At 40.1% G+C, this 23,331-nt stretch overlaps 2 protein-coding genes across 2 annotated transcripts in view; one reads left to right on the top strand and one right to left on the bottom strand.

The window, feature by feature from the left end:
- Positions 1-23,331, top strand: part of PRKG1 (protein kinase cGMP-dependent 1) — a 1,201,019-nt gene that overhangs the window by 632,352 nt on the left and 545,336 nt on the right. The window lies entirely within an intron of this gene.
- Positions 15,940-19,997, bottom strand: CSTF2T (cleavage stimulation factor subunit 2 tau variant). Its single transcript, XM_019651510.1, has one exon. The coding sequence runs from the start codon at positions 19,667-19,669 to the stop codon at positions 17,786-17,788; it is 1,884 nt and encodes a 627-aa protein (XP_019507055.1). The 5' UTR covers positions 19,670-19,997; the 3' UTR covers positions 15,940-17,785.

The raw sequence follows: 23,331 nt of genomic DNA, 5'->3' as shown, positions 1-23,331 counted from the left end.
CATACAATGTGAGTTTTGTTTTTGTTTTCGTTTTTTTTAGCTGAGCCATCCTGCTACTTATTGGCAGCTTAGTGGCAGCTCAGCTTGGGCCAGGCATCGAACCACTGTTGCTCAGAGCTCAAACTCTTGAGCGCGCTCTTAACCAACTGAGCCACTCAGCCGGCCCACAGTGTGAGTTTTTTATGCCTGGCTTCTTTGGCTCATTATGTTCCTGACAGGTATATTGTTGCAACCTGGTTGTATTTCTTTCATTTCTATTGTTGTCTACTATTCCGTTGAATGAATATACCACAGTGTATTCACTTTACTGTTGATAGACATCTGGGTTGCAGGATGGATTGTTATAAACAGTCTTCTACATTTCATTTTTTTGATGAGCATTTGTAGGTACTCCTGTTGGTTATACCTCTCAATACATTTTTTTTTTAATTTTAAAATGGAAATGCCTTGGGGCAGAATATATTATTCAGTTGTCCCTTCTTCACAAATGTAGTGCGTAAAGGTTTCAGTGGTTTTCTTTTTGAATTTTGAAGGGTGCATTTTCAGGAACATCTGGTTTGGACTAGAACAAGTCTGCCACAACTGAACTGTGAGAATTTTGCACCTGAATAAATACACTCCCCAGGGGCTGTCAGGAAGCAACAACATAGACTCACATGGCAGTAGCTATACTTCTCTCCACTTCCAATAGTCACACCTTGACTATATTTAGACTCAGTTGCCTATCCAGAGATATTATTAGTCACGGGTGCAGAACCTGACTGGGCCCAGAGAGGCCCTAGCTTTTGGGGATAGCCTAGAAAAATGGCCTCAATATTTGTGTGTATATTAAATACATCTTTTAAAAGCCCTAATTTGCCAATTGGAAAAAGAGGGAATTGGGTAGGAGCATAGGTGAGATAGTGACAAAGATTATTCCCTATTTCTGTTTCATGGTCAACCTCTCTGATGTGAGTTTGTTTATTTTTTTGTTTTATTTTTGTTTGTTTGTTCTTTGCAAGCATAGGTTCTGAAAAAAACGTTATGGTCTTCCCTGTGAGTTGCATAAAGGAGAAAGAGGAGAGGATTAAAGATCAGGAAGAGGTGTTTTCACCGTTGGCACCTTTAGCTGTAACCGCTTGATAAGATATTAATTAGAAAATGAAGAGCTGAGTGGATTCATGGAGAAAGAGGTCTTGATTTCTCAGCATGATCTCAAAGTTTAGCTTGAAAACAATCATTAGCAAATATAAAGGGCAAAACCTATGCAGCTAGCTTCACATGCCGTTCTTGACCTCTGAGGCTCTCTTCAAGCAACTAGCAAGGGAAGCCACTGAGAGGCAAGGTCTGGGAAGGCTTTTGACCAAATTAAGTAGATTCTATGTAAATCCCGCCTCCTATCTGAGAAAATAGAATACATTTTAGGCACTCACACATTTCTAATGGTCAAGAACGGCTAGGATTAGGATTTCAGAAATAATAAATAAAGTAGAAATTCTTAAGGCACACCACCACCTCTACCACCATCCTAAATCTACTTGAATCTGAATCTCTGGGGGATGGGGCCCAGGAATCTGTGTTTTTTTTTCAGAATCAGGAAACTCGGACATGTTGTCAGGTATGGGAACCACTCCTCTAAATAGAGCCTGTTTGTGTTTGGCTCATCTTTGCTCCAAGTGAAAAGGAGTTAGTTATATAGATTCCATTGTTTTGTAGGAAGAGGTTACATGGCATAAGAAAAGGGTTCATGGGCCGGCCGAGTGGCATGTTGGTTAAGAGCTGGCTTGGGACGCCAGAGGGCCCTGATTTGGATCCCACATATGAGGGCCAGTGACACTGCCCTCTACAGCTAAGATGCTGAACAACAGCTCAACCTGGAGTTAGGCTGCCCTGAGTCGCCAGGGATGGCATAGGTTACAGCCCCTGCTGCAGTGGGTTGCCATGGGCTACAGTGTGTAGTCAGCAGCCAGCATGAGTGGACAGCAGCCACAGTGAGCGGCCGTCCAGAAGCCGGCGACTGATCTGCCTCGCCTGGGAAGAGTGCAATGATGGTGCAAACTTGGGCCAGTAAAGCACAACTAGACTCCACAACTAGAGGGAAGAACAAAAGGACAGCAACTCGTCTGTTCCCCTTCCCCCAATTCCCCAGCGCTGTTCCCATCCCCCAATTCTCCAATAAAAATCTTAAAAAAAAAAAAAAGAAAAGGGGTTCATGGTTTTCATTTATGTTTCACATTCACCAGAATAGAGGCTGTGCTATAACTAAACGTCTTGTTTGGAGGCAGCTGGTTCAAGCTGCAGACACAAGATCCCTGGAGAACCAGAAAAGATTGATACAGGTGTGTCTAGTATGATCAAGTCTGACAGTGACTAGATGTTTCACACAAACTCCCCAGGGGCCTCAGGATGACCATCAGTCAGTCGTTGTCTTGGGATAAAATATACTGATGTTTTTTGAGAAGACTGTGTTGAGTTAGTGATCTAAATATTCTAATTCTGATTTTTATGATACATTCATTTATTGGTATTTATGAAGATTAATAAATATTTATTGAGCATATGGTACCATGCCAAGTATTAGTCCAGATATTGGAAATACAATGGTGGAGATTGGGTTTCTGACATTTAGATCTTATTCCTGCCTTCCTGCCGGGTACAAGTGTTTCAAGCAGGGACGGTTTCGGCGGTGAGGTACCGAAATGGAGAAAAGCCTTGTAGAGTCTCTGACATGAATGCAGCAACACTTTTATTCAGCAAAGGCAGACCAGCAGCAGCATAGACAGAACTCAGAGCCCAGCAGCAGCAGCAGAACCCATGCCCAGTTAAGCGGAACTGGGGTTTTTATAACACAATAACAATAGTGTCATGGTGCCAGCACACATGCACACTAGGAACAACTCACATAAACAAGCTGTTTTCCTTGCAGTCCCACCTGGACCTGGGGGCGTCAAGGCTGCAGGTCTCCAAAGCCTGTGAACATTTCCTGACCCTGGGAGGCCCTGACACCTGGGCCCCCACACTCATGTTCAGCTATTGTTTCTTCTTCCTACAAGTGTCTGTCTTCTTTCACTGCTGTATATCTGAGGAAAATCTATCTTGTTAAATCATAACTGCGTTTTACATCCAGTTCCATGTCAGTAGTCTCTGCAAAAGGACCTGTTTTATAAGCATAGCACCTAAGCAGTAACCTATTGGTTTTCTCTTTTTTCTTGTCCTTTTTCTTACTGGCTAGAGTTGCTAAATGTCTCACTCATAAAGACAAAGCCATTCTCTGGTGGATCTCAGGAAGATCTCACTTGTGGATTATTTTGAGCCCCAGAGGTATTTTCCACCAGCATTCCTGTGATTTTTTTTTTTTTTTTACATTATTGGCCTTTTACAGAGAAATCTTTCTCCAATATCGTTCTCAATGTTTTTAGTTTTCATTAAAACCCTTGGGTTTTATAACGCTTGGGTATCTCCCTAAGTCTTTCAGCACAAAGATGAAACTCTTTAGCTTACCTCTTGAGGTATGGGGATCCAGGCCTGGCCTTATCTCCTCTGGCTCCTTCACATTTCCCTCTTCACGAAACCAAACTATGTAGTTTTCTGAGAGCACCATGCTAGTTCATGCCAATACCTTGGCTCATATGAATCCTCTGCCCAGAACGGCTCCTCACTAACTCCTCTCAGTCTTCAAAACTCAGTTCTGTTCCAAGAAAAGCTCCCTGATCACGTATGGATTGAGATGCTTCTTAATTATGCTTCTCTAGTACTGCAGTGCTATAATACTCTGCACTGCCTTCTACTTTGGGGATTCTGCCTTCTAGACTGTCTACCCGCCTTCAGGGCAAAGCATATACTCAGAGTACCTGGGGCAAAGTAGACACGGCATAAATGTAAAATCAGTGGGGGCTGGGCCCTTTTCTGTTGTTCTGAATCCTCATTGCCTGGCACATGGTGGGCATTAGATAAATGCTCACTAAAAGAACAAATGAAGAAAATGAGTTAGTTTCACTTTTATTTCCTGTCTCCTGGGTATGACATATTGTGTAAAAATCTATTATAAATAAAGTGGGACATTTCTTTAAGGACATGGGCACTAGCAGTTTGCTAGCAGTTTTTTTTTTGTTTCTTTGGGTTTTTTAATTTTTTTTTTTTTATTGGGGAATTGGGAAATGTGAACAGCACTGGGGGATTGGGGGAAGGGGAACAGACAAGTTGCTGTCGTTTTGTTCTTCAGTCTAGTTGTGGAGGACGTTGCTCCACTGGCCCAAGTTGGCACCATCATTGCGCTTTTCCCAGGTGAGGCAGATCAGTCGCTGGCTTCTGGACAGCCGGATCACGGCGGCTGCTGTCCGCTCACGCTGGCTGCTGGCTACACATGGTAGCCCATGGCAACCCACTGCAGCAGTGGCTGCAGCCTATGCCGTCGCTGGCAACTCACGGCAGCCCAGTTCTAGGTTGAGCTGTTGTTCAGCATCTTAGCTGTGGAGAGCAGTGTCACTGGCCCTCATATGTGGGATCCGAACCAGCACTGTACCTATCCCCCAATTCCCCAATAAAAATCTTTAAAAAAAAACAACAAACATTTAAAATATACATACCCTATATGTAACATCACAACAAATAGTGCAAATATTTCCTCAGACTTTTTTATCGGGTTATTAAAGTTTGTTTTAGATAAAGGGAAACACATTTTTGAAAATATGTCCTCTATTGTACTAGATAAATCTATCAGAAATAGAAATATATAAGCCATAAAAGTTCAAGTTGGGTAAAACCCTGATACCATTCCTATTGGTTTGTCTAAAACAAGATTTCAGGACCTTGAAACCTCTTGGATCAAACAGAGTCAGCTGTTAGAGAGTTTTTCAAAATAAGATTGTCTTCACCATTGTCAACTTTGTATTAGATTTCTCCTTGTATGTAATACAGCTTTACCACATGAGGAAATATAAGGAAAGTGGGAAATAGGGGAGCTGACATTTTTCTTTCACTGCCCAGATCTTATGGTGTTTTTACAGACCACTCTAGTTTAAAATGACTCTTTCTCTGGTAATTGACTTTTCTTGGGGGTTCTTTCCTTCGTTTCCTGAAGTGGAGGTCCTCATAGCTGAGCTGATTCCTTCCATCCTCTGTTCCTCTCTTTTTTTCAGAGTGCACAGAGCAATAAACAGAGCTGGCTCATGTTTACATGTTGCTCTAATGGTTTCTATATCCAGTTTTATTTTATTTTTTTAAATGATTTTATTAGGGAATTGGGGAGGGGAACAGACAAGTTGCTGTCCTTTGGTTCTTCAGTCTAGTTGTGAAGGACATTGCTTCACTGGCCCACGTTGGTATTTTGATCATTGCGCTCTTCCCGGGTGAGGCAGATCGGTTGCCCGCCATTGGACAACCACTCACAGCAGCTCACGCTGGCTGCTGGCCACTCACGGTAGCTTATGGCAGCCCACTGCAGCCCCACTGCAGCCTACACCGTCGCCGGTGACTCACAGCAGCCCAGCTCCAGGTCGAGCTGTTGTTCACCATCTTAGCTGTAGAGGGCGCAGCGTCACTGGTCCTCATGTGGGATCCGAACCACAGCCCTGCTGCTCAGAGCTCACGCTTCCAAGCCAACTCTTAACCAACTGAGCCACTCGTCTGGCCCCTCCAGTTTTATTTTTGAAGGAATAATGTCAATATCTAGCACACATCACATACCAAGAGCTTACTGTATGTAGGCATGGTGCAAAATGCTCTCTCCAACAATCCTCTCAACTACCCTAGGAAGTAATTAGCTCTGTGTATAGACTTGAAAATGAGGCAGAGAAATGAATCACACAGGTAGTACTGCTAGAGCCAGAATGTGAACACAGGCAGAGATCAAGCTCCTTATTACAGCATTATACTGCCTCTCTGAAATAGTACCCTCTATTACCTTCAGGTTCAACTAATGTCTTCATAGTATAGGGGAGGACAAAGTTTTCCTTTACTCTCCTAGAATCCCTGGCTGGGTCTGAAAATTAAATTGATAAAGGCAGATTAACAGGGGAAAAGCATAAACAAATTTATTTAATGTAAGTTTTATATGACACAGGATCCTTCATTAAGAATTAAGACCTGAAGAAACAGGCCTGAGTACTTTTATGCTAGGTTTGATGAAGGGCACAACTGGGGAGGGATATTATAAGTTAGGGAGTGTAATAAGGTAAATATATTAGGTTGTCAGAAAAGTCATGACATATTTTTTCTATGTTTTTTGTTATAAAAATGCATCATGTCTTTTTTGACAACCCAACAGTAAACTGGGGAAATTTAGCAAAACCTGTTTACCAAGATTCTTCTGGGCATCCCTTTATCTTCAGAGATAAGGATGTCCCTTTCCTCAGGGGATTGGGAGGCATCTCTCACATGAGGGTTTTATGACCTGTTTCAGGGGAGATGTACAGGGGGAGAGTCAGAATGACTTTCCCACTTCTGCTTTTTTTTCAAACTTCAATTTAAAGTATTCAGCATGCCAAGGTGTCATATTTTGGTGTAGTGTGCCTTGAACTCCTTTAACATGTAGAAACCATGAAAATTATTACTTTCTATTTCCAGTATAAGAATATAACTGAAAACCCTCACTTCCATTACCACAGTTCACTCCTCCTATTTGAGATCAGTTCTTAAATTACAAAATGACTAATTTCTTTCATGTTTTAGAGACTGTCATCTGCTTACCTAAAATAGAAACTCTGACATCACAAACCATTTTATTTTATTTACTTGTTTTATTTATAGTAAATAGATCACAGGGAACCGACATTTCTCCAAAGAAGATTTACAAATAGCCAATAAGTAACATGAAAAGATGCTGAACACCATTAGCCGTCAAAGGAATGCAAATCCAAACCACAAGGAGATACCAGTTTACACACACTTATGTGGCTCTAATCAGAAAGAAATTAGTGAGTGTTGACAAAGATGTGGAGAAACTGGAAACCTCATTCATTGCTTTGGGGATGTAAAACAGTGCAGTTGCCTTGGAAAATAATCTGACAGTTCCTCTCAAGGTGAATGTAGAGTTAGTTATCATATGATGCAGTTCTAGTCTTAGGTATATATCCAAGAGAAATGGAACATATGGACATATGAGAGTGGGGAGTAAGTGCTAATGAGTACAGGGTTCCTTTTGGGGGTGACGAATATGTTCTAGGTTTTGCTGATGACACATAACTGTGAATATACTAAAAACCATTGGCTCGTATATTTTAAATGGGTAAATTTTATGGTATGTTAATCACATATAATAAAATATTTAAAAAAGAAAATATATCATAGGAAAAACAGGTTACAGGATTATCTAAATTAGATATTCACTAGAACTACCCAAAAGAAAATATTCAGTTTTATAGATTTCTTATAAATTATCTATTGTTATTCTGTATAAACATGTTTCCATTCTAAGTTTTGGTTTTCATTTTTTTCTCTTTATTCTACCAAAGCTTTGGTTTAGTACGTGGTTCTTGGGAGGAAAAAAAAAATACATGTAAGGACAAACGATTGATTTTATAAAGCTTTCACTGTTGCCTAAAAATCACCTCTTTATAGACCTGTGATGAACCTCCTCACTCAGTGGAAATGATGCCTTGTGTTCCTTCACATTCAGCCCTCAGTGTGAAAACTCTTCTACTACTTTACTCTCCTTCTTAAAGCATAATGACATAATGGGGGAAGCAAGGGCTGGCAGTCAGACAAACTTAGATTTAATGGTGCCTCTACCTCGTACAGGCTCTGTGACTCAGGGCAAACTAGTTCACTTCTCTGAGTATATCTCTTCATACTGCCTCCAGACTGTAGTGAAATTAGAGATGATGTATGTCAAGTGCCTGGCACTTAGTAGGTTCTTGATAAATGCTGTTTACTTATTAACTATGACTCAACCTTCCAGAAAAGGGCACGGAACTTAAAATTGAAACGCTCTTAGTTCTGGAGCGCCTGAAATACCCTTCCTTGCTAACCCCTTCCTCTCTCAAAAATAAATATCACCCCTACCTTCAATCTTGTAGCTGATGTCTGAAATCCCACTATAAAAGGCTCCTTCCTTCAATTCAAAGAATTTGATTACTGTATAAATAAAATTGTCAATTGGAGTGAAAACATTTTAAACAATTATATTGCATGTCTATGTCGATGAAAATGAACTTTTCTTTCTTATCAAAACAAAACAAAACAAAAAATCGTTTAGTGGTATGGCAGTTAAGACCCAACAGATATGCTGGGGTGCCTAAAGATGCTATTGTAGAACGGGCACTACTTGTTTGAGGTGGCAGCCATGGTCATGAATGTGGAGCAGGTTTGTGGTTTGGAGGGATTCAGTGAAAAGGAATTTAAGCTATCTCCGACTTCCACCCTTTTTCCTTCCTCTTTCCCCCACGAAGAGCACATTGGTGCTGAAACACCACTTTTGGGCGCTGGTAATTTGCAGGACTTCACCTCAGTGTTGGCCCTGTCATGAGATCAGTTTCACAGTCTCGCCCGGGCTGGCCCTGGCTGTGATTGGTCAACTCATCAATCACCCCGCCCCGCCCCACCCCTCCCGGTAAGTAATCCTGAGTGAAAGGGAGCCAGGACATAAGATGCAGGAAAGCCTCTTTTCTCCTGTCCCCAAAATAATTCAGTTCTGATTCCTCAGGGTGAACAGTTTGGGGCCATTTTAAACCAAGGTTATTATTGTTCAAGGCTCAACTATTTTGCATATCCCAGCAGAGGCTCTCACTAGGAAGAAAATTGCTAAAATATGTTTATCTTAAAAAAAATGACAACAGAATTCCCACCAACCAAAGAGCCGATAAATCACCTCACTTCCAATTCACAAAGTATTCTAATTAAGCAAATTTTGTTTCCCCTCCAGGCAAACAAATCTCCAAATTAGGAACTAGAATACAAGTAGTCTGAATACTTGTGAAAATGAGAGATTCACGTGTTCCAAGGTCATTTTCGCAGCCTTACAATGGTGCTTTGATGTCACCATTTGAAAGGCCTCGATTTGAATTTAAATTGTTTGTTAGACGTGTTTTGAGTTCAATCACTTAAACCCAGTGTAAACTTTTCTGTAATGAAGAAAAAAAATCCTCATTTGCTTAATTTACAAATGTTGATTTGGTTAATTTGTACCCTTAATTAAGATCAGGTTCAAAGACAGTTTAAAAGCACAAATTGCAGTATAGAGTTGTGATACCATTTTCAATAAATTGACTGAAAATAAATTAACAGAACAAATGCTGAGCAGATATATTTAACTGCTTTTGTTATATTGGTCCTTTCTTTTTCGTGCATAGTAATATTTAGATAAGGTTTGAAAACTATTTCGCAGCCGAAGTCTATTGAGGGTTTACTTAATGAAGCATCATGCTAATTTTAAGGTTTCAAGATTTCTTCTGTTGTGTAGATAAACTGTGTGAGGTTAGTTAGGGAATATTTCTGGGTCATCAAGGGAAACATTTATGAAAGGAAATGTAGTGCCCCAACGTGAAGGTCAGCATTCTTGACTGGATAGAAAGATTATGAGATTTGTGGACTAGAGAACAATTCGGGTTTTCTGAGGGAATTTTTACGAAAGGTGGCATTCATTCTAGAGAGTCACTGTTAGTCACAGCTTGGCTGAAACAATTTCTGATGTGTGATGTTAATGGTGATAATGTGTAATAAGTATAAATGTATATTAATTAAGTAATGTATATAAATGTATATAAATTAATTTGACATGACTTCTCCTTGATCCCTGGAAAAAAAAGAGTTACGCATATAAATGTAAATCAGGTTACTTCCCAAAACAGTAGAAATTCTAAGTATGGAATTTATGATAGGTTTCCCAATAAGCCTTATGTTCACTAAATTAATTGTGAAGGAGCAGGATCTTTGTTCATTTGCTTGTTTTTCAATGTCTTCTAATAAAGGGGCTGTCTGCTTTATTTACCCCAGATTAGATAGGGATTATTGCCAATTCCTGAGGAACAGCCATTTGGGTGAATTAAAAATCCCTTCTATTTGTCATAATATTAATTGTTAAGGTGCTTATTTTATTTTATTTCTTTTAGGATTAGTTTTAAGTCATGCTTCTCAAACTTTTATATGCATGTGAATCACCTGGGGATCTTATTAAAATGCATACTCTGATTCAGTAGACCTGGGGTGGGGCTCCGATCCTGTGTTTCTAACAGTCTTCAGGTGATGCTGGTGGTGATGGCCAGAGAACCATATTTGACTAAGCAAGAGTTTAAAGCATATTCAGTTTCCTTGAGCTGAGAGGAGGGAGGAAGAAAGAGGAGGACCTGGATGGAGGCATGTTGGTGTCTTTCCTGGGTAATCCTTGTAAGGAAAGGAAACAGCTATAATAGCACCAGCCTTCAGATTAAATTTCCTCAAGATTTTTCCTCCACTACTGGAAAAATTTCAGGGAAAATGGAAGGTTTTGACATAATCTTTGTTTAGAAAGTAATCTGAGTACCTAATTCTAGATTTTAAAGATTTTTTAACAGTATTTTTCTTTTTTTTTTAAAGATTTTTATTGGGGAATTGGGGGAATGGGAAGTGCTGGGGAATTGGGGGAAGGGGAACAGACAAGTTGCTGTCGTTTTGTTCTTCAGTCTAGTTGTGGAGGATGTTGCTTCACTGGTCCAAGTTGGCTCCATCATTGCGCTCTTCCCAGGTAAAGCAGATCAGTCGCCGGCTTCTGGACAGCCGCTCACTGCGGCTACTGGCCGCTCACGCTGGCTGCTGGCTACATACGGTAGCCCATGGCAACCCACTGCCACAGGGGCTGCAGCCTACGCCGTAGCCGGCGACTCATGGCAGCCCAGCTCCAGGTTGAGCTGTTGTTCAGCATCTTAGCTGTAGAGGGCAGTGTCACTGGCCCTCATATGTGGGATCCCAACCGGGGCTCTCTGGTGTCCCAAGCCAGTTCTTAACCAACGCACCACTCAGCCAGCCCTTAACAGTATTTTTGAAATTATCTTGCCCCCACAAAATTTAACAAGTACCCATTTCTGGCCACTCAACTTTTATCAAATCTTTATAAAACATTCAACATAGTTTTCTGGAAAAGAGCCTTTTTTCACACCCGTGTTAATAATATCAATCACTGTATACATTAGAACAGTCAGTATAATTGGTAAGCCAGTTTATAGACACAGTTCATATTATGAATATATACTCAGCGTGGATTTCTTAGAAATAACTTTTTATTTTTTGCAACCATATTCCATGTATACACACATGCTATTTATCTATATACCTATGGCTATGCCTATATCTATGTATGGCAGTAGCAACTACAACTAATATAAATTTGGGAACAAAGATAGTTGACATGATAAATGTAATGGGCATAGTAAAGAGTAACTCATTAATGGCAATCATCAGATTTGCCTTGTGATTATAACATACTTTGCAAAAGGATTAGAGAGCATGGATTACTGTTGAGTTGTTGCTCAGGTAAGAGAGCTATTTTTAAAAACAAGCAAAACAAACAAAAAATGAGATAACATGAGGACACTATTTTAAATGAGGTATTCAAGAAAAGCCTCTCTGAGTAAAAGATAATTACGTTGAGATCTAAGTAAAGGGAATCCACTAGCCATTCAAAGACTGGGGAACCTGTCGGGTAAGAATAAGGGAAACTAACTGCCCAGCACAAAGCTCAGAAATGAAACTGTTTGTCAGATTCAAAGAAGTGAATCTAGGACCAAAGTAGCTGTAGCAGGAGTATGTGAAATTGATGTAGTGAAGATCCAAATTACTTAGGACTTTACAGGATATGGTTAAGGATTTGAAATTTTATTTTAAGAGCAATGTAAACGATGACAAGTTTTAAACAAGGGAATGGCATGATTTGATTAAGGGTTTTGTTTTGTTTTGTTTTAGAATCAGTGTGGTTGCTATGTGGAAATTACACAGTGGATCATTTTCTAAAATTAGTTAATGACAGGTAAAGATATTGAAAAACTCTGCTCTACTTTGCATACTATACATGTCCATCCTAGAGCTGTTAGCATTTATTACTTATATACGTGACACATATTACTCATTTTATAAATCTATTTTTGAATTGAAAATATGCTAATATTTTGGCTTATTTATTTATTTATTTTTAAGATTTTTATTGGGGAATTGGGGGAATGGGAACAGACAAGTTGCTGTCCTTTTCTTCTTCAGTCTAGTTGTGGAGGATGTTGCTTCACTGGCCCAAGTTGGCACCATCATTGAGCTCTTCCTGGGCGCGGCAGATAAGTCGCGGGCTTCTGGATGGCAGCTCACTGCGGCTGCTGGCCGCTCACGGAGGCTGCTGGCTACACACGGTAGCCCATTGCAGCCCACTGCAGCAGTGGCTGCAGCCTATGCTGTTGCCGGCAACTCACGGCAGCCCAGCTCCAGGTTGAGCTTTTGTTCAGCATCTTAGCTGCAGAGGGCAGTGTCACTGGCCCTCATATGTGGGATCCGAACCGGGGCCCTCTGGCGTCCCAAGCCAGCTCTTAACCAACACGCCCCTCGGCCGGCCCTGGCTTAATATTTATTAAAAATACAGATTTGTTGGAGAAATGTACTCATTGGATTAGTGAACAAGGATATTCCTTTGCACAATATACTTCATGGAAAGCTGTAAATTAAAAATGTGTCATATCTTTTGTTTTTGTTCATTCTGGGTTTTTGTTTGATTGGTTGATTTTGTAGAGATATACTGCTGAACCGGTTGCTGGACCATTTTTCTAATTCACATTTGTCAAATTGTTGGGTTGTCGGAAAAGTCATGACATACTTTTGAAATGAAAAATAGAAAAAATACATCATGACTTTTTCGACAACCTAACCGATGCTAAAAATTTCAACTGAATCTAGTAGCTATATTCTTATAGAGTAAAAGCAGGAGCTGTATACTCAACATATTACAAGGACTGACAATTGTGTGAATCAAACCTAATATATGAGACATAATATACATTAAGACATAGGAAGAGATTGGGTCTGTGGCCAAATTGGAGAATATATGAGGCACCTAAATGCATTCAAATTCAAAATTTTTGAGAACATTGGGCTTACCAAATAAAACATATCTGCAGATTCGATTAGCCCCCAGACTACAGATTCCTCAATCTGTAGTTCATTGTCCAAAGACATTTAAAGCTTCTACAGGACAAAACTGACAAAACTGAACTGGTGACGGTGGGGGGCCGGGGGCGGGGGGAGGGGAGTATGTGATTCTAGAGACTTCAACAATGTAATTTCTGTTTCTTAAAATACGTGAGGAACTTTTTCTCTGCTTGATAAGTATAAAAAGATGAAACTATTTCGGATATATAGTCTTACCTAAAAGACAGGAAATCTATCCCATTAATTGGCAGTGGTTGTGTTTACTCTCATAGAGCCAGGTTTCTGTCTGGCAATGTTTTTAGTCCTTCTTATTTATGTTGCTATATTACTTACTATGTGAACAAGGGTGATATTTGGGATATAGAATGCGATTTTATGAATGTTAATGTACCAAGCAAGCCCTATCTAGCCCTTTCCATCACATTATTAACTCAAATGTACAATTTTTAATGTCTCATGTTTCAAATATTAAAGTGAATCTTGAAGAAAACTGGGGACTGAGTTATAGCAAATGTATCTTTTTCTGTGGAATGTCCATGGATAAATGCATAAATAGATCCCCAAATAGGTCCAGATTGCTTTATATCCAGGCAGCAAGATGAGGCAATGGAACAATCAAAGGCTGACAGGTACATTGCAGTGGCCTACAGATTTTTGTAGTAAATTATTGAAGAGATTGGTAATGTAATAAAACAGGATTCTGACTAAAATAGCTAATTAAATAAACAGAAAATAATTTGGGAGGAACTGCTGGCTTCATTTTTTTGATGCCCAAAACATCATCTATTCTACTTTTGTGATAGACAATAAGTAATCGAGCAGATACTTTTTTAAATGATCAATTTTTTTAAATGACTTTGTGACACATGATTGATTTCAAATGTCTGCAGATTTTATACATACTGAATCATAAAATTGATTATGGTTGAGAATGTGGCATATTTTATTCTAACTCCTTGATAATATTTACCTACCTTTACATCCTAAATCAACTCCTGGTTTTAAAGAGTTGTCGTGAATCAGGACTTGTTTCTTTGCTAGGTAAATACTTTGCTATTTTATGTATTTAATAAGCACCAGGTTTATTATTTTCGACATTGCTACTTCCATGTCAGTTTTAATACAATACATGCCTTTTATTGACATATTATATACCGTGGTAGAAAAAAATATGAAGGAACATGCTAGTTAACATCTCATGAGAAAGATAATTAGTACTATTTGTGAAGCTGAATTTTCAAAGGAGTAAACTTCTGTTTCAGAATGTACAAAAGCAAATTAAAATGTTTAAAAATCCTGGTTAAGATCTGGACTATACATATGAAATGTATTAGTATATTGTATAATGTACCAGTATCATATTTATACTATTGAAATTCCTTATTTTAAATAAATACCTTAAAATGAATAACTCTTGACTGTAGAGCATTCTTGACAAGAGACTGACGAGAAAAGCAAGCGCCACAGAAATCTGTCTAGAGACTAGCTGTCAATATAAAGAAGTGAGAGGCTGGCGTATTCTTTTGTGATAAGACTGTGAGATGTAACTGATAATTCAGTTTCTCTGCCACAGCAGGTTGTTGCACATAATTATCCTTAGACCTCATCAGACCTAAGAAAAAGACCTAACACGCCATAGGAAATTAGGTTCCATGTGCTTTGTTAATGTCCCATCACAGCACGAGAAAAACAAAAGCTTTGAAAGCTGTTGATTTAAGCTTTTTTTTTTCTTTTCGCTTTTCTACCACTAGAATTCTGAAAAGTGTAGTTGAAAAGTCATAAACAATCTCACTTGGATTAGCCTACGGTCATATTTTGTGGAATACCCCAAAATCAGGAGTCCTGGGAGAGGGACATCAGCAGATTATTAAGATACATTTTGATGTTAATCATTAATATAAGAGGGGAAGTACTAATGGTTGGGCACTAATTAAAGTTGATCATTTCATATTCCCAAGAAACATGTACTGCTCAAGAAGAATAAGCCCTCAAGAGGTATTTACAAATCAATTTTACCCCACTATCTTCAACTAGTTTTTATGAACGAATTTGTGATTTGTAGTCTGTCCTTAGTCAGCAAATGCAGGATGTCAGGGATTGTAACCAGCCATTATGTAGTAAAATGTGTAAGATTCTGATTGTAAAAGGCATTTTGTATTTTTCACTATCAAAATGAAGTAAGGCTCTATACTCTACACCAATATTGGGACAGAAAGAACCTATTTACCAAAGTAAAAGCGATTGCTTCTGTTATCTATTTTTAATTCACTTTCTAATGCAAATAGTTGTTATAACTTATTTGGTTCTGTGTGGAATCCAAATCCTTTTGGGTGAAATTTATGTGCTCTTAATGGGATTTTTGTTTCCCTAAGACTCTGATATAATGTTTTGTCCTTCCTTCTCACCCGTGATTTTTGCTACAGCAAACAGAAATGAGGAAGGCAGTCTGTGTTCTGAGTTCCTGGTCTATTAGAAGTGAGAGGTGGGTAGAGGATAAAAGTAAACATAGTGCATTGCAAACATAAAATTGCTGTATTAATGAAGATACCTATAAAGTGATCCTGGGATACAGAGTTCTCTGTGGGGAACATAAACAAAAGGAAGCCTAATATCTTCCTTTTGCAACATCCACCAAGATGTTGCTACTGATACCAACCATAGAATAACACATTTTTATAGTTATTTCAGTTGTAGAACTACATAGATAATGGATCTAAGAAAGGGTCCCCCCCATCCACTCCTGCAATTTCTTTAGTTTTGTCTTTTATATTAAAAAAAAAAGTACTCAGGCCCGGTGGATCTCTCAACAATAGATGAATGCGTGAATAAAGCATTCATCAAAAATAAACATATCAGATACTAAAGTGAGACTTAATTCTACATTCTTTTTATTAAGTCTGCATTAAACTTGCAGAGATTTTACTACAACAAAGAGCATAACATTTAATGGTTTTCATTTAGTCCTTCAGTGAAAGCTTTGGAATAAAGCAAGTGTAATTTCAAAGCAGTCAAACCAACTCTGTGAATATTATCCAGAGCTATCACACATGCACAGGAGAGCTATCCCCTCTAATATAGGGAAAGCATATAAAAAACATGGGAAAATTAACAGTATGAACAATAAAAACAGGAGTAAAACAGGCAGCCAAGAACAGTGTAGGGATGAAAACTTTGTAAAAATGGAGTGAATTACCCAGTTAAGATGTAAAACCCTTGTGCAAGGGGAAAATAATTCAGTTTCTAAGTATCAGCTCTCTCTTTATTTTAAATAACATTTTTTCCTGTAACTAAATGTTAGTTTTTCTTCTCCAGAGTAAGATCACCTGGTTATTTTGGTGTTTATGCTTCTGTTAATTACCTGTGATCTATGATATACATTTTTTGTATGTCCGTATCTTCAAGACCTAAAATTAGGTAGTAGCTCTAAAGGAAATGTGATAAGCCCAACTTCCTACTGAGTTTCAACTGTCTCAATGGTATGTTTATTAGGACTAAATGGCTTTATTACTTATAAAAAGTAATATGTAATAACCAAGCAGAGAACTAAGGCTACAAGAATCTACCTTCCCGGGCCTCAATTATTTTAAGATGGTGATAGACAAATAAGATTTTGAAGCAAACTGAAAGGCATGCTAAATATTACTGAGACTTAGATTTTTAACACCTGATTCTGGTTGACTAGATGGGTATCACTTGTATATGGACAATAGTTACCAAAAAGCAGAGCTTAACTGCATGAAGCCCTCTGCTATTTATGAAATGCCCAATGCTGTGTATAATTAATCCAGATAAACTGGTCACTAGGTAGATTTTAGGGAAGGATGTGAGAGAATAACTCATTCAGATCTAAGGCTTAAAGACTATGGAGAAATAGAAGGTACTGAGAGATATACTGAATCTCATCAGAGCAGACTTAAGTAAACTGTCCCAGCAAAATCATGTTCAGGGCCAGGCCAGAATATCGCTGGTCTCTTAAGAGTGAGATGAAGGGAACATCATCACACCAGATGCATTCCTTGATTTTTCAGGTAGCATCACTTTAGAAAAAAACAATTCCAATACCACAAGTTTAGACTTATCCTGTTAGCTGTTAAGATTTCAAAATAATTTCAAAGCACTGAAACAGTGCTTAACCTAATACAGCATTCTATTGCCCCACAAGTAGGATTTCGTATTGTAAATGACTTACCAAAAATATATAATTTTGAGGTAAACTTCTTTATTTTCTTATACAACTAAAAATGTTAAACTATCTTGGTTCATTACCATTTTAACAGGTCACCTTTTAGTCTTCATGTGCAGATTTCACATCGTTTTACTCAATATTTGAAAACAAATGTAGTTAACATATTGTAGACAGTTTTAATATTGTTGCATTTTCTTTGTAATCTTATTTGGCATAATATAATCATTCTCAGAATTATTTTTTGTGTATTCATAGTGAATTCAAGTGAACAGATCCACTCCCTCTTCCCCCTAGCGCCCCTCCCTCCCCCCCACCCAATTAAAAATAAAAAGGAAAACAGAAAAAAAAAAGACAACAAAAAGAAATGAGATTAAGTTCTGGCAAGAGGGAAATACTAATCATTCAAGTGCGGGATGCAGAAGTCAGCTTTTTGCACCCATTCTCCATGCAAGAATAGCAACAAACAACAAGAAAAAAAAAAAACCCAAAACTTTCTGGGATACTGCCAAGTACTTTTTAAACCTTTCAAGAAGCTCCAGTAGATTTCTGGATTTGTTCCTTTAAAATCAGGATACTCTGCCTTTGTTCAGGAGGCAGCATGGCAATTTGATCTGCAGTCAGTTGAAGAACTTGCATGATCAAAGCTGCCTTTTCTTGATCCTGTGGAGTTACTTGGCTCTGCCCAGGACTAAAACTGCTAGGCTGGCCTCCACCTGGCTTGCCAGCCCCCTGTATGCCTGCTCCTTGTATGCCTGCTCCCTGCATGCCCACGCCTTGTATGCCCGCTCCCTGCATGCCTGCTCCTTGTATACCTGCTCCCTGCATGCCTGCTCCCTGCATGCCTCCCCCCTGCATGCCAGCTCCAGGATTTCCCACCCCTGAAATGCCTGGGACCTGCCTGGGTCCCTGAGGACCACCTGCCCCCAAGTTAATGGGAACAGGACCCTGGATTCCACCGGTCATAGGGCCTCTCGAACCAGGGCCAGGGCCTCGTATCTCCATTCCTCTTGCATCCATGCCTCTTGCTTCCATCCCTCTGGTTTCCATTGCACAGGTCTCCATTCCTCTTCTCTCCATCACTCTTGTTTCTAAGACCTCAGTTTCCATGGCTCGGGTCTCCATCCCTCGAGAATCTCTACTGCCTCTGCCATCCATAGGTAGACCCCTTTGATCTATCATGGGTCCTCTGGGCTCTCCAATTAGCAGCCTGGGATCGCCCAATGGCCCTCCCCTCATCTCATGTGAGGAAGGGCCACGGCTGTCATGGCCAGGGGCATGGTGCATGGGTGGACCCTGATGTGGTGGCCCAAGATAGCCTCTGGGCTCAACTTCTCCAGTGACTGAAAGCAAAGTTCCTCCACGTGGGTCATTTGGAGCATCGCCTAACAATCCTCTAGGAGGCAGGCCACCGGCAGTCATGGGTCCACGAGGCATAGGAGCTCTAGGATCTGACATCTGCACCTGTCCCCGCTCTAAAGGCACCGGACCAACCCCTGGCATTCCAACTTGAGGCTGCATTGCTCCACCAGGAGTTAAGGGACCAGGACCAGGTCCAGGAACTGCAGCTGGCATTGGCCCCGGGGCTGGAATTCCACCCTGGATAGGGGTCTGCATCAGAGGAGGAATGTCTTTCACAGGTCTTCTAGCCAAATGCTGAGGCTGAGGAGCTGGAGGAGTCTGCTGGTTCAGCAAAACATTAGGTCCTGGGCAGAGGCCAGGGCCAGGGCCAGGGCCGGGGCCAGGGCCAGGGCCGGGGCCAGCGACGGGGCCAGCGACGGGGCCAGACACAGGCTGAGCTTTGCCTGGGATCAGTGGTGTGACATGTATCTTGCGATGAAGAATTTTTAGAGCAATCTCTGGATCCATGATTCTCATCACTACTTGTGCCTGCAAGAGCGCGTAAGCCAGTTGAGGGTTTTGAAGTAACATGTTTCGAGCTTCCTGGTGACTGTTTTGGACGCAGAGCTTCATCTGCTTCATCAGCTCAAACATCTGCTCCGGGGGGAGACTCGCGACAGCTCTGGTAATTGATTCAGGGGCATCTTCTGGATCGATGGGGTCCCCATAGGGTGAGTCAATGATGGGCGCAGCAGGCCCTAAGCTCTTTAACTCCTCCTTGTTCTTTTCACTGGCCGCATTGTCCACCCGAAGCGCTCTGCCGCTGAACTCCCGCCCGTTCAAGTTCCGCATGGCACTAAGCGCGGTCTCCTGGTCTTGGTATTCGCAGAAACCATAGCCCTTGGGCTTTCCCGTCTCTCGATCGTATACCAGCCGGAAACTGACAACAGAACCAACCTCCGAAAATATGTCCTTTAACTGCTCCTCAGTCGCCTCATACGGAATGTTCCCCACGAACACGGAACGCAGTGATCGATCCATTGCCGGGTCTCTCACCGCCAAGCTCGACATGATTCCGGCCGTTCAAACAGCGGAGAGCGGATCCTTCCAAGAGTGTGCTTGCCACGGACACTTCCGCTGAGCAAAGGAAGCGGCTCTCAAAATCCGGGCAGAAACCTCACACTTCCGCTTAAATCGTTCCGCTTATCCGCGGAATCTGCACCTCGACCTTCCACTGAATTAGCCAGTGCTTTCTGCCCCTGGTGCTACGTGGTTCTGTCAGCACCTTATTTCCGAGACTCATCATTCCTTTCTCGTCTCTGATTCCGCAGACTTTCCGGGCGCAGCACCATCCCCGCCGGGGAAAGTTTGGTGCGACCTAACCACACTAAAGATGGCCGCATAGACTTCACCATGGTAACAAGGAGAGGCCGCCTCCCTTTACGTCAGAGCGGTTTTGTTTCTGTTTGGCCGGCGGGAAACCGCCAACTGAAAACAGGCGGGTTGTGCCTGGTTCTGATTCGAGTTATTTTTTGCGCAGCAGTTTCTCATGGTTACAGTATATATAAGCTATATTTAAAATCACATTCCGGACTCTAAGTGAAAAGTGTAGTCGTTTCAAAGCAGATTTGGGATTTGCTCCTTAAAATACAAAACTTATAGTTCCGTTTTAGGAAAAAAAAAATATTTTGGAAAATAACTGCCCAGAAACAAGCCGAACGTGTGCCAGCTCCATCCCCACCCTCATCGTGTTGCTTAGGAAAACCGCCGTTGATAGGCAGCCGGTCCCTCCAAGTTTTTCTTTGTGCGCTCAGGCTGCTGTGGAGCTATTCATAATGCTTCTTTTTTTCTTTAGCCGATATTAATATTAGTGACTAATAATAAATAGCATTTTATGACTGCAGAGTGCTAATTACATTTATTTAACCATTCTTACACTGTAGGCATTTAGAGTGGCTCTGATTACTGTAAAGTGATGCAATAATTTCCTCACCTCTGCTATGAGGCAAAAAGCAAGCTAGCTGTTTCTATTATGCAGCTAATTTTGACGGCAGAAGTTGAGTGTACATAGTGGAGTGTGGGTTTTTACCCCCACTTACCACACACGATAGAACTGATAGAACTGAAGCTTGGAGAAGACTGGGTGATTTGCTAGGCAGCCACTAAATGGCAGCGCCCGAATTCTTACCCAGGTGTGGTCTGTCAGCCCCAGAGCTGCGCAGCCCCAAATGGTAGCCAGTAGCCACTTGTAGCTCCTGAGTTCTTGAAATATGGTAGTGTGACTGATACATTGAAATTTTAATTTTATGTATTTTTTTATTAATGTAAATATAAAAACATACTCAGCGAGGCTACCAGAAAACTTTTTGGTATGTTTGAAACAAGTTGGGTATAGAATCTACTTTTGCAATGATAAATTTTAATAAATCTAAATGAAAATCAAGTCTTTCTAGTTAAAATTTAGCATTCTAATTGAAGTGTGCCATATGTGTAAAATACATGCAGGATTTTGAAGATTATAAAAATATAAAATTATATCATTAACTTTATATTATTTACATGTTGAAGTAATATTTTTAATATGTAGGGTTAAACAAAATATAATTTAACATCACTCATTTCATTTTACTTTTTAAAATGTGGTTACTTAGAAAAATTAAAATTACGTATATGGATTACATTATATGTCTGTGGACTGCACTGCTCCAGAGCCTGAGTCTTAAATACTAAACATAGAATCATTACATAGAATAGAATAAGTATATATGCCTTTTGAGGGGATTATGAAACTTTGTTTCATCAAAAATTATGTTATGTACCTTGAGCATCATAGTCCAATGAACAGATCTGAAATGAGTATGAGGGTTTAGCTACAAATAAGACGAAGCCTCAGTTTACCTTCAAATGTTTTGTCCTTTAAAACAGGCTTGCACATAGCTATTCGCTCAAGACACATTATAACTGATATCTACAAGTGAGAAAGTGCATTTATATCACCTAATAAAATCTTTCTGCTCTGCCAAAAGAAACAGAACAGAGCCTGCTTATAATGGTTTTTTCCCCCTGATTCTTTTATTGGAGGCAAGGTGGAGTTGAGGAAGATATCATTTTGGAAAACTAAAAACAAGTACATTTGTCTCCTTTCCATACTCTCTCTTTATGGAGAGAAGCCATGACTTTTTTGCACACATTCTGTCAGACAACAATTATGTGTGAAATTGTGTGTATGTTAAATGTAGTAATCATGAGGGTAGCAATAGGCCATTAGGATAAATTATCAAGTTCGTAAAAGGTTGCACAGTGTATCTGACAGTTTCTTTACTGATGCTCTGATAGTATCTAAACCAGCGGTCTTTATACTTTAGCATACATCAGAGCCACCTGGAACGATGGCTTACAGTCAGGTTGCTGGGTCTCTTCCCTCTCCTCCCCAGTTCTGACTCAATATTTCTGAGGTAGGAGTGGAGACTTTGCATTTCTAACAAGTGATGCTGACTCTGCTGGTCAGGGGACTCCACTTTAAGGATCATTGTTCTAAGCAAAAGGACTTGAAATGTATATTCACTTTTTTTTTTCATTTGTGTCAGGCCAAAACTAAATTTAGTACACTCTGTTAAAAAGTATAAGCTATGGATGGCCTTACAAAATTATTAATACTTGAATACTGATCTAACATAGCTAGTACATGCTGTTCCCACACTGAAGATACCCTGGGCTCAAAGGGTGGTATGAACAGAATAGCTGAGGAACTCGGGATGAACAAGAGGGAAGAAGCCTTTTTGTCATAGGTCTTTCTTGTTCACGTTAGTCCTCATATTCCAAACTAGAAAAATGGTTTGATATGGCCCCCTGGAAGATATGGCCTTCTCCCTAGAAGACCAGTGTGATCCAGCACATAGCTCAACGCGCAGGACACATAAACTATTCATTATTAACTGAGTGGCCCAGAATTACAAAGCGCTTTTAGGAACCTGTGTATATTTCCTGGTAGCACCCTAGGTTTACCCTGGAAGAACTTACATTTTATGCTGCTTTTTTTGTTCCCATGATGTTTAAAGTTTAGGTATTTATAGCATGACTTACACTCTGAAGAAAAATGGACGAGGCATCTTGCATGTTCAGGCATTAATTCGATAAATCAAAATATCAACTGTACCAAGAGTGATTTTTAAACAAACATATCAGGGCACATGGTCAAATGGGGGCTGTCCTTCAAACTGATCACCTTCAGAAACTGGAAACTTAATCCGTTTAGGCTTCCATTGTTCAAAATTACTTCAAAACTCCTACTCCGAAGTTGTTTTAGGGCTCCATTGATACGTCATACTAGAAAATCGGTGCCTTAACTCAAAGGTATACCTTGTTTTCAACCAAAAACAGTTATGCAACTAAATCACCTAAATTCCTGACCAGGTGTGACAAAAATTTATTAGCTATTTCCAAATATCAAGTCGTACATCAGAATATACAGATTCGGTAGGCTTTGAGCATATTAAAAGAGAATCATTATAGATTAATTAGACAAATTCCAAAGAGAGGTACTAAAAATATTTTTAGTTATGACAGACATTTTGGAAATAAGTGTATGGGTCCTTTAAAAAATAGATCAAGGGGCCGGCCGAGGGGCGCGTTGGTTAAGAGCTGGCATGAGATGCCAGAGGGCCCCAGTTCGGGTCCCACATATGAGGGCCAGTGACACTGCCCTCTACAGCTAAGATGCTGAACAACAGCTC

The sequence above is a fragment of the Hipposideros armiger genome, unplaced genomic scaffold (assembly GCF_001890085.2).
Source record: "Hipposideros armiger isolate ML-2016 unplaced genomic scaffold, ASM189008v1 scaffold_161, whole genome shotgun sequence".
In the NCBI taxonomy this organism is placed as follows: domain Eukaryota; kingdom Metazoa; phylum Chordata; class Mammalia; order Chiroptera; family Hipposideridae; genus Hipposideros; species Hipposideros armiger.
This window is presented reverse-complemented; position numbering and strand designations above follow the sequence as displayed.

Bases quoted from the DNA above. Each gene is read 5' to 3' on its own strand.
- CSTF2T (XM_019651510.1), bottom strand. From the start codon at position 19,669: ATGTCGAGCTTGGCGGTGAGAGACCCGGCAATGGATCGATCACTGCGT.